General features: G+C 38.1%; 1 protein-coding gene across 1 annotated transcript; it reads right to left on the bottom strand.

Annotated features, from left to right (window-relative positions):
- Positions 1–4680: 4680 nt before the first annotated feature.
- LOC107574966 (uncharacterized) lies at positions 4681–15874 on the bottom strand. The gene is made up of 4 exons (XM_016261385.1): positions 15798–15874; positions 14118–14507; positions 6962–7656; positions 4681–6878 (listed from the first exon to the last, which is right to left on the bottom strand). Exons 2-3 carry the CDS (start codon positions 14434–14436, stop codon positions 6962–6964), a joined length of 1014 nt encoding a protein of 337 aa, XP_016116871.1. The 5' UTR covers positions 14437–14507; positions 15798–15874; the 3' UTR covers positions 4681–6878.
- Between the last annotated feature and the right edge of the window lie 834 nt (positions 15875–16708).

Genomic DNA, 16708 nt, shown 5'->3' with positions numbered 1-16708 from the left:
TACAGAAACTTTTGCAGGTCTCTGGATTGGTGAATCGTTCCATCTACCATTATGAATCTCTGCGGACAAAATGAGGATGAGCCAGCCACAACTGAGGAGGTAAGCACATTATGTGAGTGAGTATACACAGAAGGAGTTACATCATAAGTAGTATTTTGCACTGAATGAGTTGGATCTTTCTGTTTAGCATTAACCGGCGTTGGGGTCTTTGGACAATAGACCAGAGAAATGTGGGAGGAAGTTGGTGAGTAGGTCTGTAATCTGGAGAGTGTGGGTGTACTGGTGAGTCTTAGTTTTTGCATTTGACTTTCTATTTTGGCATCTCTCCTCAGAAAACAATCAGTTACCGCCCTTTCTAATTTTTCCAGTGATTTTAGTAAATAATCCTCCAAACCAGCCAAGCTAGCGTCCACGGCCTGCCTGAAACTGGTCTCCCGGTTTACTGTACTGTCTATTGACTGTTTAAAATCATGTTCTATATTTTGTACTCTTTTATTGAGGGCCAATAAATCCACCTTTACTTGTGCTATGTCTGCCTGCATTGTCTGTACTATTTCACCACTTAAAATATTGCTTCCTTTATCATCATCATCAGATTGATCAGAGTCAGAAATGTATAATGAGCTTATCATAGATGTTATTTCAGCGGTAGGATTGTGCCTGGTTACAAATGGGCCTGCTGTAAAATCCACATCTAGTTGTTCAACAATCTCTTGGTCATTTACAGGTGTACTTGGATTATCGGTATTCACAGTGTTCACAGTATTAACACCAGTAACCGGATCAGCATTTGTCACATCCATTTGAGCACGTTGAGCGTAGCTTTTGAATGCTGCTAACCAGCTTCTTTTATCGGAAGTGTCAACTCATCTGATCCATGTGACGTCACGGGGATTCCCTAGCGCGTCGCGAGCGAACTCTCGCGAGAAGAAACGGGGTCCACTACACTCAATGTGCTCACTTGGGAACACATACAACAATCGATCGTCTCTTACGTTCTGCTGTTATTTGCTGTGACTATTGTGGAATTCTCAGCGTGGAATGGTCAAATTGGTGGGACTATTTAAGTTAGATTTCCTCACAGTACAGCGCTGTTCCTTAACGTGTTATATAATTCACCGTGAGGCCGAACTGAACACACACACACACAGACACACTCATACTATTGGACTTTCAAGGACAGTACGCACACATGCTCATACATTGATTGTATATATCGTTTTTTTTGTCGTCTTGTAAAATACACTCTGGGTTGGCATTCATTATTTATCTTGGTGGTTATTTATTGTGCCTGCATTCCTTCAAATCCCACTATTAAGAGGTAAGAAGAACAAACTTTATTTGTGTAGCCTGCCTTATTTAGGCTGGGTGTTACACAGGTTAAATGAAATAAGCATTTTCGTATATGTATTTCATCCGGGGTTTGCTATATTCAGCGGTGTAATCTCAATTTCACACTGTTTAAATCTAAGGTTGATGCTTCATGATGATAGCTTTTTTGTTATCTCTCAAATGGACCACTGACACTATCTACAATCTCAATTAGGAGTGTCAATGGTCCATTTGAGAGATAGGTGGTGGTAATGCACTTATAATTCTGTGATCCGCCGTAAAGCAAGAAGAAGATGCATACACGCTCAGGACACTTCAGACATTGCAGTGCATCAGACGTTAAAAAAACAATATAAATACTGTTCAGTTTCTTGCACAGACCGATCGTTTCGTGTCTTTACACATCAATGTATCGTCACGAGCGGCAGGGTTTAATTTGGTTTTGTTTGTGTAGTTTTTTTTTTTTTACTCTCAAAGCCGTGATTCCCATTCACATCCATTATAAGACTGACAGACTGCAACGGTTTGACTTAAAAATCTTCATTTGTGTTCTACTGAAGAAACAAAGTCACCTACATCTTGAATGCCCTTGGGGGTAAGCAGATAAACATCAACTTTTCATTTTTGGGTGAACTATCACTTTAAGCTCTTAACATCTGGCAACCACAAGCATGAATGCTAGTGAAGACTTGTTAGCAATGCAAGATAATGCAAATGCCAAAATAAAAACATGTTTTCAATATCGTGACAATTATTTTTAATTAACCGTAAAAGGTGGATATCGTTATCGCAATTAAAATACGATTAATCGTGCAGCCCTATTTCTCACCGCTGCATTTTGTGTGGAGCGCAATTAATAATCAGTTGAATGATAGATAATCAGTATCTAATTTGGCGAAAATAAATGTATTCAAAAATATTTATTCTTGTTTATTATATTTCATCTGTACACACAAAGAGCTGCGCACTTTCAATTAATTCTTACACTTTAGTAGACTAATACATTTTGCTTATATGCCGGTAGAAACACCTTCTAGTGTTGTCAAATGTCCCATAGGTTGCTGACCCCTGCTCTAAAGGAACAAGAGGACCGAAACCACTGAAATGGTAAGCAGAAGGTTGCTGGTCAAACTCCGCAGCCACCACCTCCAGTGTCTCTTTGTACAAGCCACTTTACTCCAGGCTGCTCCAGGGTCATTTTCCCTGTAATAAATGCACTGCAAGTCACTTTGGATAAATGCATCTGCCAAATGCAAATTTCGAAGGAAAATTTTTTATCCCTTTCCTCCTCCTCTCTCCTCTCACTCACTTGTTTCCCGGCCCCAAAATTTTTGAGAATTCAACATTATATATAAAGCGTTCTGGTGCATTCTGACAACAAAATAAAGGAAAAAGACAACATATGCTTCAAGTAAAAAAGCACATTTATACCACAAACTGTTTGGACAGTGCAACTCTGTTGTCATCGGTGTTCATACTTCTCTTTGCGAGCAGTGGAGTAATTTATTTTTGCAAATTAAAATTTTCACAGAGTGCGCATGCTATCAACAAACTCCATCTTTTCACTGCTGAGGAGACAGAAGCTGCATCTGAAGTGGCATTAGATGTATTTACACAGACTGTTTAATGAAGCTGAGGTGCCATAAATGCATTTACACCACAAAATGTAAAATGCATAAATCATTTGATAAGATTAATGTAATAAAATATTTATGAACATACAAGTTTATAATGTTGGGAAAAATGCAATACTTTTAAATATGAAACCAAACCACCAGTAGATGACGGTAAATACCTGTTTTAATGAGCGAGTCATTAGTCATTCATTCAAACAGCTGATTCATTCAAAAACGAGGCAAGTGACTACTGTCTTTATGAATGGGTTACTGAATCATTGACTCACTTGATTCATTCAAAAATGTGGATTCATTCGGTATCGAAACACCAGTGTTGAATCTCTCTCTCTCCGCCCAGACATATATATATATATATATATAAAATCTTTTATATTTGAATTGTTTCAGGGCAGTTCTTGAAGACAGAGAAACATGACAGCTGTTGTGACAACCAGGACAGAAGTCAGTTCCAGTTCCATCTGCCACACCAGACTCTATTAACACTAACCCAGCTAAACCAAATGTTGTTTGTTATTTGTAAATGGTTAATCTCTGTATTTTGAGTAAAGTTTTAAAGGGGTCATATGACGTTGCAAAAAACAACATTATGTTGTGTATTTGGTGCAATGCAATATGTTTATGCGGTTTAAGGTTAAAAAAACACATTATTTTCCACATACTGTACATTATTGTTTCTCCTCTATGCCCCGCCTTTCTGAAACACGTCGATTTTTACAAAGCTCATTGGTCTGAAAAGCGAGGTGTGCTGTGATTGGCCAGCTATCCAGTGCGTTGTGATTGAAACGAGGCATTTGTTGCATCCAGTGGGGACATAATTACTGATTATAATGACTTATACTGTCGCGCCGCATAAACATAAAACATGATCGGAGAAATGACAAACAACAAGTGCTACTCTACACTGCTCAAAACTCACAGTTGAATCATCAGTGGCAAATTATTTATATATGAAAAACGTACTTACAGGCTGTGAGTCGGAAGCGCCAGACTGTCCTAGCAAAGTTAGAGCTGCCCTACTTTATAGAAACAGCCTTTGTGCCACAGACACATTGTAGTCTACTCTCCCAGGATCAGGAAATAGTCCTCCATAAAATGCGCTGCACACATCTGAATATTTGGGTTGAAGTGTTCTGGAACAGTGTTGTAAATACAACTTAACCACTGATTTCTAGTTGTGTCCTCTTTTGGAAGACCAAACAAAGTAGTTTCGCTTTCACAACGAAACACACACGCCGGGCTTTCTCTTTGGATTTGAGACTTTAGTCTTTGCAACTTTACAGATCTTCTTTATGCACCAAGAGCTTGTAACACTCCAAAGAGAAAGGAACAATTGAAATCGCATCATATGACCCCTTTAAGTTGCTTTTATTTTCATGATTTTCAGACAAAAACACTGTCTAGAAGTTGCTTTACACTTACACATAGAAATTAGTTTGTCAGTAAAACGAATAAATGAAGTCTAAATGAGACTTTATAAGGTGTTGAAAATATGTCCACAATGACAAAATTTGAACCAGTTTTTAACCTTGTATGGAGGTCCCATGAAAGACCCTGCTCTGGAGTAGGAGCTAATTTGGTTCTTGAAAAAGGCAGTCCGGTACTAAAATCTCACCCAGTTCCGGCGGTGCGAAAACGCCAAAAAGTGGGTAGTTCCACAAATAGTTCTGGTACTATGAAAAGGTTCCTGCGGTGCGAAAGGCCCTATTATCAGACGTGCAGAAGATGTCAAAAAAAGACTTCGTAAAAACATTAATTCTCGCTCCTCAGGGGGAATCTTTGCCATGTCCAACAAAGATGTTGTCGAAAAGACATCTTTTAGATGTACCTTTGCTCAGTGGGCAGGCCCTTTACTGGTGACAAAACTGAAGATCACTCATAAAGCTTTCTTTCAGGATTACAGCGAATGGCTGACATAAGGCATGCTAATGCCGTGTGTCCACCAAAGCATTTTTTTTTTACCTGAGGCTAGCGTATTTTTTTCGGTTGTTTTCAATGGGAGCGCCACGTTTTTAAAAAAAATGGCAGGAGAGTGCCGAGCACTGAGCGCTAGGGTGCTTTTTAAAAATCGCCAAGAGTTCAAAAATCATTTAAAACAAGAGCCATAGCAAATATTATCCATTGTATCATCATTTATATATTCAGAAAAAAACCTGTGAAATCAGACACTATAAAACTTCCGTGGATATTCTGTATCATAGCAAGTATATCAATTTAAAAATGCCATCTCGGAATCAAACGAGCCTATAAATGCTTTTTTATTGATGACAGGGACATTTTAAGTTTTGTAACTTGCAGGATGTATTGTTGCAAAGACCTCTTATATGCCAAAAGATCAAGGCAAATTTGCCCCTATTATGCCCCTTTTTACAAGATGTAATTTAAGTCTCAGGTGTCCCCAGCATGTGTCTGTGAAGTTTCAGCTTAAAATACCTCACAGATCTTTTATAAATCCCTGTTGAATATGCCCATTTCTGAGCACAGATGAAAACGCTGTTTTGTTGCATGTGCCTTTAAATGCAAATGAGCTACTGCACCCCGCCCCCTCTCCATTGATCACACACAGCTCCTGCCTCAGTCGCTCTTAAACATACAAATATCAACATTCATGAAAAAGAAGTGAAATAGACATTGGGGAAAACAGCATTGCAGCAACCTTATTCACATCGGGGTTTCTGAATTTTAGTGTTTTTCTTCTCTTCTTTCATTTGTTTATTATTTTTTTCCCTTTTGTCTTGCTTATGGTGGTGTCTAAGTTAAATGTAAAACTCTGAACTCGTTTTGTTGGTAGCCGATTATGTTTGCTGTTTGTTATGTGATTTTGCTGACTGTTTATAATAAATTTGTAAATGAAGTTGGTTCTGAGAAATGTTTTCAGGTTTAATTTGCTTTTTTCTACCTTTCATATGTAATTGATGGTTTTAAATAAGTTATCCGGTGTTTACGTATTGACAGGATTAAAACCCTGTCTGGCAACCGAACAAAAACAAAGAAAAAACAAATGTAATTTTTTTTATTTTTTATTATTTGATAGGCCACCACCATTACACGTGGCAGCCATTGTAAGTCCACAAGACTGTAAGTGCATATGAAGTGTGCCATTTGAGATTGGGCCTCAAAAGTATGCTTCATGAACATTTGCACTGGCCTACTTTTTCACATCCTGCACTGACGTACAGTTAAAATGTGTCTTTTTATTCTTCTAAATTGATTGTTTATATCAGGGCTATTCAACTGGCGGCCCGCGGGCCAAATCCGGCCACCAATCATCTTCATCCGGCCCGAGGGTAAAGTATGCACAGGTCGCATATATGCCTTGAATTGTTGTCCACATGGTGGCAATACTGGCCTGGGCCATCCGAAAAAGAAAAAAGATGCAATAAAATAACTTCTGGCGAGAAATAGCGCAAACACTGGACGAAAATTATTGTCAAATGAAATATAGTGAAAGGCTGCGCATTTAGCTGTACACATGCGCTGAGACGCTTCAGACAGACTGCCAGTAGCACTTCAACTGACAAAAACACACACAATTGTCAAAATGCACAGTTTTGGCGGGTTACCTCCTAAACGCAGTCTTAACGGAGTTATAAAGTCTTAAATGGCCGTAAAGAGTTTGGAGAAAATCAGATGCGTGTCAGATCCGCGTCATGTGCATCAGGTTTTAAAGTGACAGTGCAGCTTTTAAAGTGAAACTCGCTGAAGTAAATCAAAGAACAAAAGAAAAAGAGAAATCACTCGACTGCTCTAGTCGCTGATTAACATTTGTAGCTTGAATAAGATCTTGGCCTAGTTGAGCCATGTACGCAATGTAGTTGTGGAAATGTAACATCTTTGAGGCCACATTATTGACCAGCCTCAGAGTGTGGTCGGTGCTCTCCTGGTTGCCCTGGTACTCCTTGAGGAGGATGTCTGCGAAAAAAAAACAGAAGAACAATGGGGTCAGAACAATGGCCACAGAGTGAGAAGGAGAAGCGACAGAGCATGGTACTCACTCAAAGCCGGCACATGGTCGAGGAAGGGGTGCTCCTCTTGTTGCTGAGATGGCGCCGTTGCAGGGGGCTGGTCTCAGGGGCCCTGGCCAGCCGGTTCCCCCGAAGGCCCAGCACGGGGCTTGCCTTACTCCTCCTCCGCTGCCTTCTCAGGAGATAGAAGAGCGACAACACTCTTCCATTGACCTGGGCAGAGGGGGTGAGTCGCAATCTCCTCCTCAACAGGCAGTAGCGGCGGGTCATGTCTCTGAGGGCCTGGCTCAGTGTGTCCACCTGCCTGTTGAGGTCTGCCACCTCATTCCTGAGGTTTTGGCAGCGGGGGTTGTCACAGGCCCGCTCCTCCTCCTCCAGAGTTAAGGTGTGGTTGTGAGAGTCCTCCTGGTCGAGGGTCGAGGCCATGGGCACGGCCGGGTTGCTCGCCCTCAGCTCGGAAAGGTCATGCAGGATCTTCCTCATCTTCAGAGCCTGTATGGTCTCTTGCCGGGCTGCCGCCGTTAGCTCAGTGTGACCAATCAAGTGGCGGTCTATACGGGAGGTGAACTTGCCACAGGTGGGCACAGGGCAGGTACCCTTGCGGACGTCCACCCTCCCGGAGGAGATGGCAAGGAGCAGCTTCCTTTCCTGAAGGTTCATCACCCTGTGGGTCACCCTCAGGTGCTGGCTCAGCCTGGAATATACACGTTCGCAGAGTGGGCAGTCTTCGAAACCCATGATGTGAAGGGAGCGAGAATCAAACACAAATGACAGATACTGTGTCAGTAGGTCATCTATATCCTTTGCAGGTTCAAACAGGCAAAAAAATTGGATCAGTTCAAATAGACTAGAAATTGGATCATTCAATGAATTTCAAATTGCAGAAAAATAATGCATTTCTCTCTAATAAAGCATTTTGTTACCTCCCATAAGGATTGAGGATTGTTTATGGAACCACTATTCAAGTGAATAAACTCTACTAGGGAGGTACGTAGCTGTGATAGAAATTCTAAATCGTGGAGTAAAGATGTATTAAACATCCAACGTTTACGCCCAGAGGGAGCAGAAAATGGAAGAAAACACAAAGTTACTGGGGAGTGGTCTGAAAGATTGAGAGGTTATATATCAGTGTTATCAATAAATGGAATATAAGCAGGTGATATGAGCAGATAATCAATGCGAGAAAAGGATTTATGGCAAGCTGAGAAGAACGTATAGTCCTTGGCCCTGTCATTTCTCAATCGCCATATCACACACATTGTCCTCTATTATAAAGTCATTCAACAACTTTGAGGAGGCCAAATCAGATTGAGACATTTGTGACCTATCGAGTAAGGGGTCATGCACAGCATTGAAGTCTCCGCATATCACGAGGTGATAGTCAATAAAGATTAGTATCATATGAATGAGCTGTTGATAGAACGCACTCGCTAGGGGCATATTATGAGACAAAGGTGCATTTAATATTGGACCATGTATGAAGTAGGTATGTAATACGACCATGTGCATCACCCTTAGAACAATGTATGGAAAAGGGAAGGCGCTGAGCTGCCAATATCAAATCCCCCTTAGTTTTCTTAGCAGATGAAGAAGAAACTAATTTATAAAGGTGCCTTTAAATGAGATTCCTGTATTAGTGCAACAGAAGCCTGTCCAACTATTTAGTCCTTTTAACGGCACTATTTAAACCACTGACATTCCAAGATATTATGTTAAGTGCCATAAATCAGATTTAATAAGGATATAATAATGTACATCCTCGAGTGTAAAACAGTGGACTTGCGTGGATAAATCATGGCATCTGGAACTTTAAGAGGACAAGAACAAGAACTGAATGAGAAGGTAGTAAGCAGATAGTTAGAATTACCGTATTGGCCCGAATATAAGACGACCCCCCGTTTTCCAGATGTACCCTTTTGGAAAAAGGCTTTCTAAAAACCAAATCTTGTTTTTTCTCAGTAAAACACATTTTGTCTTCAATTATTTTCATATTGCATATTTTTCCTTTTTTAATTTTTTTTTTGAAAGTATGGTAAAAACTGGTAAAATGTACCAACAATCACATTTAAAAAAGATAGTTTTTGATATACCATTTTTTTTTTTTTTTTTTAAACAGGTAGCCCGTCTGAATTAGGACATTTAGGCTATCCATCTAATAGTAGCCTACCAAAATCTTATTAACAGTAGAAGTTCAATCTTACTGTAGTCTTCAAATCTGGGTACTGTCTTACGTTTTAAAATCACAAAGAGAGTTTGGTCCCATCAGGCTAACGTGACCGTCACGACTCATGCAGCTGTAAGCTTTTCTTTCTCTTTTGTTTTTACTCGCGATCTTTACAACACGCATTACATTACGTATTTCACGGCACACTGGTTTTATGTGTATTTGGCGCCACCTATTGTTGTGGGTGTATTATTGGCATGTCAAAGTCTAGACCCTGAATATAAGACCACCGCATTTTTTCAGATGTATTTCCAAGAAAAAAACATCGTCTTATATTCGGGTCAATATGGTAACTCTCCTTCGTGCCAATACAACAGCCTCTGGATACGTTGCTAGCATAACAGTCAATCACTTGAGTCCAAAGGCCAACTCGGCACCACAGTTCACTAGAGTATTGCTTGCCATAGTCGCGATGTTAGAAGTGTTGTGCGAGTTTCTTCCTAGACTGATTCATCTTGCATCTTTTCGTGGTGGTTTATTTACTGTAATCGGGGAAGAAAAGAAGCGAGCTGCCCTTGTGGCGTATTTGACCCGCGGCTCGGGCTCCTTTGAGGATCGCATTTCTGTTCTGAAACCGCAGGAGTTTAAAGATTAGTCTTTGCGGACCCTTTCTGTTGCCGTCACCGGTATATATTCGATCGATGTGCCCTATCTATCTCGATCGATCTGCTTTTAAGGGAGGGAATCTACAGGGATAGTTGAGTTTGCATGAAGACTACAGGGTCGCTGCCCTCTTCCCCTTTTTTTAAGACAAACGGGACAAATATTGCACTGACGACTCTTGTCTTCCAGTCTCGCCATCTTGTCTTGCAGCATATCGACGGCCTGCTTATCTTTGGCCGAATCTTGCCTGTAAAAACCAAATCTTGTTTTTTCTCAGTAAAACACATTTTGTCTTCAATTATTTTCATATTGCATATTTTTCCTCTTTTAATTTTTGTTTTGAAAGTATGGTAAAAACTGGTCAAATGTACCAACAATCACATTTAAAAAAGATACAGTTTTTGATATACCATTTTTTTTTTTTTTTTTTAAAACAGGTAGCCCATCTGAATTAGGACATTTAGGCTATCCATCTAATAGTAGCCTACCAAAATCTTATTAACAGTAGAAGTTCAATCTTACTGTAGTCTTCAAATCTGGGTACTGTCTTACGTTTTAAAATCACAAAGAGAGTTTGGTCCCATCAGGCTAACGTGACCGTCACGACTCATGCAGCTGTAAGCTTTTCTTTCTCTTTTGTTTTTACTCGCGATCTTTACAACACGCACTACATTACGTATTTCATGGCACACTTGTTTTATGTGTATTTGGCGCCACCTATTGTTGTGGGTGTATTATTGGCATGTCAAAGTCTAGACCCTGAATATAAGACCACCGCATTTTTTCAGATGTATTTCCAAGAAAAAAACATCGTCTTATATTCGGGTCAATATGGTAACTCTCCTTCGTGCCAATACAACAGCCTCTGGATACGTTGCTAGCATAACAGTCAATCACTTGAGTCCAAAGGCCAACTCGGCACCACAGTTCACTAGAGTATTGCTTGCCATAGTCGCGATGTTAGAAGTGTTGTGCGAGTTTCTTCCTAGACTGATTCATCTTGCATCTTTTCGTGGTGGTTTATTTACTGTAATCGGGGAAGAAAAGAAGCGAGCTGCCCTTGTGGCGTATTTGACCCGCGGCTCGGGCTCCTTTGAGGATCGCATTTCTGTTCTGAAACCGCAGGAGTTTAAAGATTAGTCTTTGCGGACCCTTTCTGTTGCCGTCACCGGTATATATTCGATCGATGTGCCCTATCTATCTCGATCGATCTGCTTTTAAGGGAGGGAATCTACAGGGATAGTTGAGTTTGCATGAAGACTACAGGGTCGCTGCCCTCTTCCCCTTTTTTTAAGACAAACGGGACAAATATTGCACTGACGACTCTTGTCTTCCAGTCTCGCCATCTTGTCTTGCAGCATATCGACGGCCTGCTTATCTTTGGCCGAATCTTGCCTGACTTTCCGCAATGCCATCTGGATGTTATCAAAATTGTTGCTAATCACTCTCAACTCTCTTCCAGGGAACCAATTCTGGTAACACTTTATAATAACTTTCATTAATAAATCATTAACAAACATTATGTAATGCTTAACGGATCATTAGTATATATATATTCACATATCCAGAAACGTGAAATAATGTGCTTGTTAATGTTAATTTCATGTAAATTGAAATGCTTACAAATGTCATTAAACTTCTAATTCATATGATCATGCACTTGTTGAAAATCTACAAATGATTTTAACCGATGTTATACAATGATTAAAAGCTTTTGTTAATGCACAACACCTTTGCTGCTGTTGAGGTGTGATACGGGTACGGTTAGGCTCAGGTTTGGTGTATGGTTGGGTAAGGGGTCAACAAGTGCACAGGGTCAATTTGATCACTATAAGGGAACACGATTCAATCTGCAACAATCTTCTTGTATTGCATTGCTTTGATAAATGAAGTATTTTCTTCAATTACTCAAGAATTATACCCCCCCCCCAAATTCAAGGAATATTCTGTTTAACGATTCACAATATTATACTAATATAAGTGTTGAGGTGATAAAAACATGTTTTGCACCCAAATCTTGTGAGTGCACGAGACTGATGCTGCTAAAAGTAAGTTACTAATGTCGAATTTTAGGAATTATTGTAACTGAAAATCATATTTAGGTCAAAACTGTCAGTTTGTGAACTAAATCTGCTGTAAAGGGTGATCTATTTAAGCCCACTGAAATGCTTGAATGCAGACACATCAACATCAGAGTCTCTATGTTTTAGGTAAAAACCCTGAAACATTCAAATAACACAGACTAAATAAAATAACTATGCACGTTCATATTCCACGCTGCCGTAACTGCCCAATTACAATGTGGGTAATGTCTTTACCAAACATTTAGCTAAACTTAACTAACCACCCTTTACACAAACGTTGTTAAAGTAGCTAAAAGTCCAGTGCCAATAAAGATACTAAAACAATTAGTAAATGTTTATAAACATTTACTTTACTTTAGATTGGGTACTGCAAAAACATTAACAAATAATTAATAAATGATTTAAGATGTGTAAATAGTAGAAGTCTACACAACAAAGACCAAATATATGACCTTTACAGACTGTGATTACGAGTTAATGAATATATTAACATGAATAGTTTGTGAAGTGCTTAAAATGACTAATTAAGCTATATCTTCACAACATTTGTAAATGTAAAATTTTTAAAACGCATTGAAAGTTTAATGACATCTGTAAACATTAACTAATGATCCGTTAAGCATTATATACTGTTTGTTAACGATTTATTAATGAAGCTCATTGTAAACCATCTGTCAAGATCATTTGAAGATTAAAAAAAATTGCATGATCATATGAATTGAAAGTTTAATGACATTTGTAAGCATTTCAATTTACATTAAATAATGATCTGTTAATCATTTGGTAATGTTTAATAAGTTCATTAGTTAACATTAACAAGCACATTATCTCATATTTCTAGATATGTGAATATATATTAAGTAATGATTAGTTAAACATTATATAATGTTTATTTATGAAAGTTATTATAAAGTGTTACTCCAATGCTTTCTGCGATCGGTTGAAACTCCTTAAAAATTTCACCTCTCCAGAGAAAAATGGCTGAAAGATCTGGATAACGAAAAGCTGCACATCATGGTGGATGACGAACTAAAACTACAGCGTGGCCGCATTGTGTTTTTGATTGATGTTTCGACTCCGGTCCAATTATCGACATAAAAAATTGCCTTTTTATTTTTTTGGGCTAGTTAAATTCTTTTCAGGTTACCAAAATCTCAACAGTGCCAGCCCGAAGGGCTACCAGGGATTTTGGATTATAATGTTGCGAGCCCTGTACAGTACAGTGTGAGCCTCTTATTCAAAGCGGCCAATGGACCGATCCATCACCGAGCGAGTCCTTTGGTGTCTGTCATTATACCGTCTAGAGTCAAGAGTGCATGATTGGTAATATTTTCTCAGAACACGAGTTCTGCGATGTAGAACACAATTTATAATGGAATCATCATGTGCCAAGCAATCCTCGCTAGTTAAAACATGAAAACACAGAATGCCGCAGGAAAAGTGCATCCACTACAAATATTTCCCTTTAAACGCATATAAAAAAAAGTTGTAACTTCTGGATAATGATTTCATGTCATTTGAGTGCGGAGTGACATATTTAATCTAAAAGTGTATATCAGATGTAAAACAGCTTAAATCAAGTTTACTTCAGTGCTTCACTCACTCAGAGTGCATAAGCAAGGTCTAAAGTGTCTGTACGGTGCGCACATATTTATGCCTAGTTTATTTTGTAATTCCCCATACGCCCATTTTATACATCAGGCCCCAGGAGAAGAAACACCCATCCTAGATCAACTTGTGATGCTACATTTACAACCCAGCTTGAGCAAACAGATGTCTGATAAAAATATAAGTTTGTTATAAAATTAGTGTGCAATGGTGGTTTTATTTGCTCATCAAAGCCCTTTAAATGAAGAACAATTGCGGACAGCAGCAGTAACTACCAAATGTAAAGCCGATTACCCACATTTCAGAGTTCACCTCACGCAAAATAAATGTTTTTGTTAAATACTGTCGCATAATTAATTGATAGAAATAAATGGTTTTCATCGTTTTCAATTCAAAAGTAGATATTAGGTTTAATGTTACACAAAATAATTTTTTTGTTGTGCAACTTCTGCATTATTTCTTAATTTAATGCGTGACGTGTCGACAGCCAGCATTAGTATTTGTCTGGTCATGTCGGTCCACATGCGTCGAATGAAACCACTTTAATTAGGACACTTATATGACATTCTTCACAAATATCTTTCATTTCTGTGGAGCTGGACATTTGAATAAGGATCAAAATCAAAAATTGAATAAGGATTCTTCAGCTTTGAGAATAAACACCAACCTGTTTGTGTCTCGGCATCTTCATGTTTGACTCTGAACGCTTTTTTATTCTTCGTGTCTTCACTCTCCTCTCTAATAAACGTTTGTGTCTCACCATCTTCATATGTGGACAAATCTTCGGTTTTCATGTCTTCACTCTCCTCTTTTACAAACGCCATCTTTGTTTGTGTCTCAGGATCTTCTTGTTTCATGCTGAATACATCTTTAATCTTAATGTTTTCGCTCTCCTCAAACTCCATCTCTGTTTGTTCCTCAGTATCTTCATGTTTGAATCCTTCTTCAATCTTCACGTCTTCACTCTCCTCTTTAATAAACTCCATCTTTATAATCGTGAGTCACGTGGATCTCAGTCGCTTCGGGCGGAAGTTTTTCTGTGTTTGGACACTTTGTCCTGTTTAAGATGAGAATAATTAACAGAAAGAAAAATAAATGCAAACTAAATCAGCTGTAGGGTTGCCACCCATCCCTTGAAATACTATAAAATACTACATATTTAAAGGTAAAATGATGCATCCCATATCAAAGCAATACGGTTTACGAAGCAATTGCGATTTGTTCAACTTTTTTGTCCCGATAGTTGAATCAGCAAATAACGATTCTGCAGTGTGCGTAATACTAATAGCAAGTATAATTAAATCAATTTCATAAGAACTATTAGAGGAGCTAATTTGCGCGTGATTGCATTTTGGCGACTTTGTTTCTATAGCGCCGCCGCAAAGGCCTTTTCACGCATGCGCTAAACCTGCGCGGGTTTTAAAACCTCAAGCAAAGTTGTCTGTTGTGTGAATGCTGCATCTATAAGTTTTAAAGTTTCGATCCACAACCCTCGTCGTTTGTTCTGGCGAGGACGTACAGAGTAAATGGTTGTTGCATGTATTTAGATGTTTATTTACACAACGCCTCCCTTTTTCTAATGACACCGTCACTAAAGTGATCCGTTTTCCATAAAGAGCAGGTCGTGCAGCCTTCTTCCTCCAGAATAAATCTGGTTAATTCTTCTATCGATAAGAACCGGAGCTTTACTACATGACGGAATTTTCATTTTGGGGTGAACTATCCCTTTAAGGTGACGGACACATCCGCGCTTCTAAAGGTATAGACCTACTGTTTTATTAAAATTTGGATCGTCTGATAATATAATATTCCATTCATTATCAGAGCTCAGTAGACATATTTTTAGATATTATTAGAAAGATGAATTAATAGATTATAATGAATGCGAGGCCCTATTTATTAATTTATCATTTATATTAATCATAAAGTCATATACAGTTTGGCATTTAAAAAAAGTAAAAAAATAAATAAAAAAGTTATTTAGATAAAAATGGGACAAATAATTACATAATAATGTAGTCCTTATTTAAGCAAATTAATTAAAAAATATATATAATCTAGGTAGCAGCTGTAGAACTGTCAAAAAACAAAAAAAAAGACATAATAATTATAAATAAAATAGTAAAAATTTAAATTGTGTACATAATAATAAAAAATGTACATACTCCTAAATGAGCTAGACAAAAAACACTCAAAACTAGTACTAATTAACGAGACACAACGTTTGTGTTAGTCGTGTGTGGATCAATCAGGCTACAGGCAACAATAAACATTCAATTCTACACCGTTTACGAAACTTTAGAGTTGATCGAGCGGTTTCTACACTTTAAATGCTTTAAACACAAACCTTTCTTCGGTCGAATCGCAACATGTGCGAGAGCGCGGCGCAGCCTTATGAGGTCACATCACCACAGCAAAATAAAAGTCCTGTTCACAGCTGCTGTCTAAAAGAGACAGAAACTCAGAGTTTAAATGTATTGGTGGAAAAACTTATTTCATTGTATGTTGTCCGAATATGTGCTGAAAATTAGGAGACTACTAGAGTGTGAGATTTTGTCTAAAAGGAAAAACTGTAATGTTTAGGTGAAGAAGCCATTTCTTACTAGGTATAAATTAGATTCAATTGCAGATGTGACATATGTGTGTGAGCCTGCAGCACAAAAGCAGTGTTGAGTCGCTGGGGGATATTTGTAGCAATAGCCAACAATACATTGTATGGGTCAAAATTATACATTTCTCTTTTATGACAAAAATCATTAGGATATTAAGAATAATAAAGATATTTTGTAAATCTCCTACAGTAAATATATCAAAACTTAATGTTTGATTAGTAATATGCATTGCTAAGAACTTCATTTGAACAACTTTAAAGATGATTTTCTCAATATTTAGATTTTTTTTGCACCAGATTCCAGATTTTCAAATAGTTGCATCTCGGCCAAATATTGTCCTAAAGCTTATTTATTCAGCTTTCAGATGATGCATTAATCTCAATTTCAGAAAATTGACCCTTATGACTGGTTTTGTGGGACATGGTCACAAATGTGATTTTTAAAAAGGGTGTACGAGTTTATAAATAAATATTCATTCTTGTGCAAGTACTAAAATGCAAAAAAGTTAGTTTTTCTCGTTTTAAAAATGTGGACATATAAAGTTCACTCAAGTCTAAAAACACCTAAAAGTATGAAATGTCTAAAATGTATGATTGATGAGATTTATTATATCTTAATAATCTTTCAACAATTATTGGCATTATTT

The sequence above is a fragment of the Sinocyclocheilus grahami genome, unplaced genomic scaffold, assembly GCF_001515645.1.
Source record: "Sinocyclocheilus grahami isolate Dianchi unplaced genomic scaffold, SAMN03320097.WGS_v1.1 scaffold2415.1, whole genome shotgun sequence".
Lineage (NCBI taxonomy): Eukaryota > Metazoa > Chordata > Actinopteri > Cypriniformes > Cyprinidae > Sinocyclocheilus > Sinocyclocheilus grahami.
Note: the sequence above shows the minus strand (reverse complement) of the source record. Positions and strands in the feature narration are given on the sequence as shown.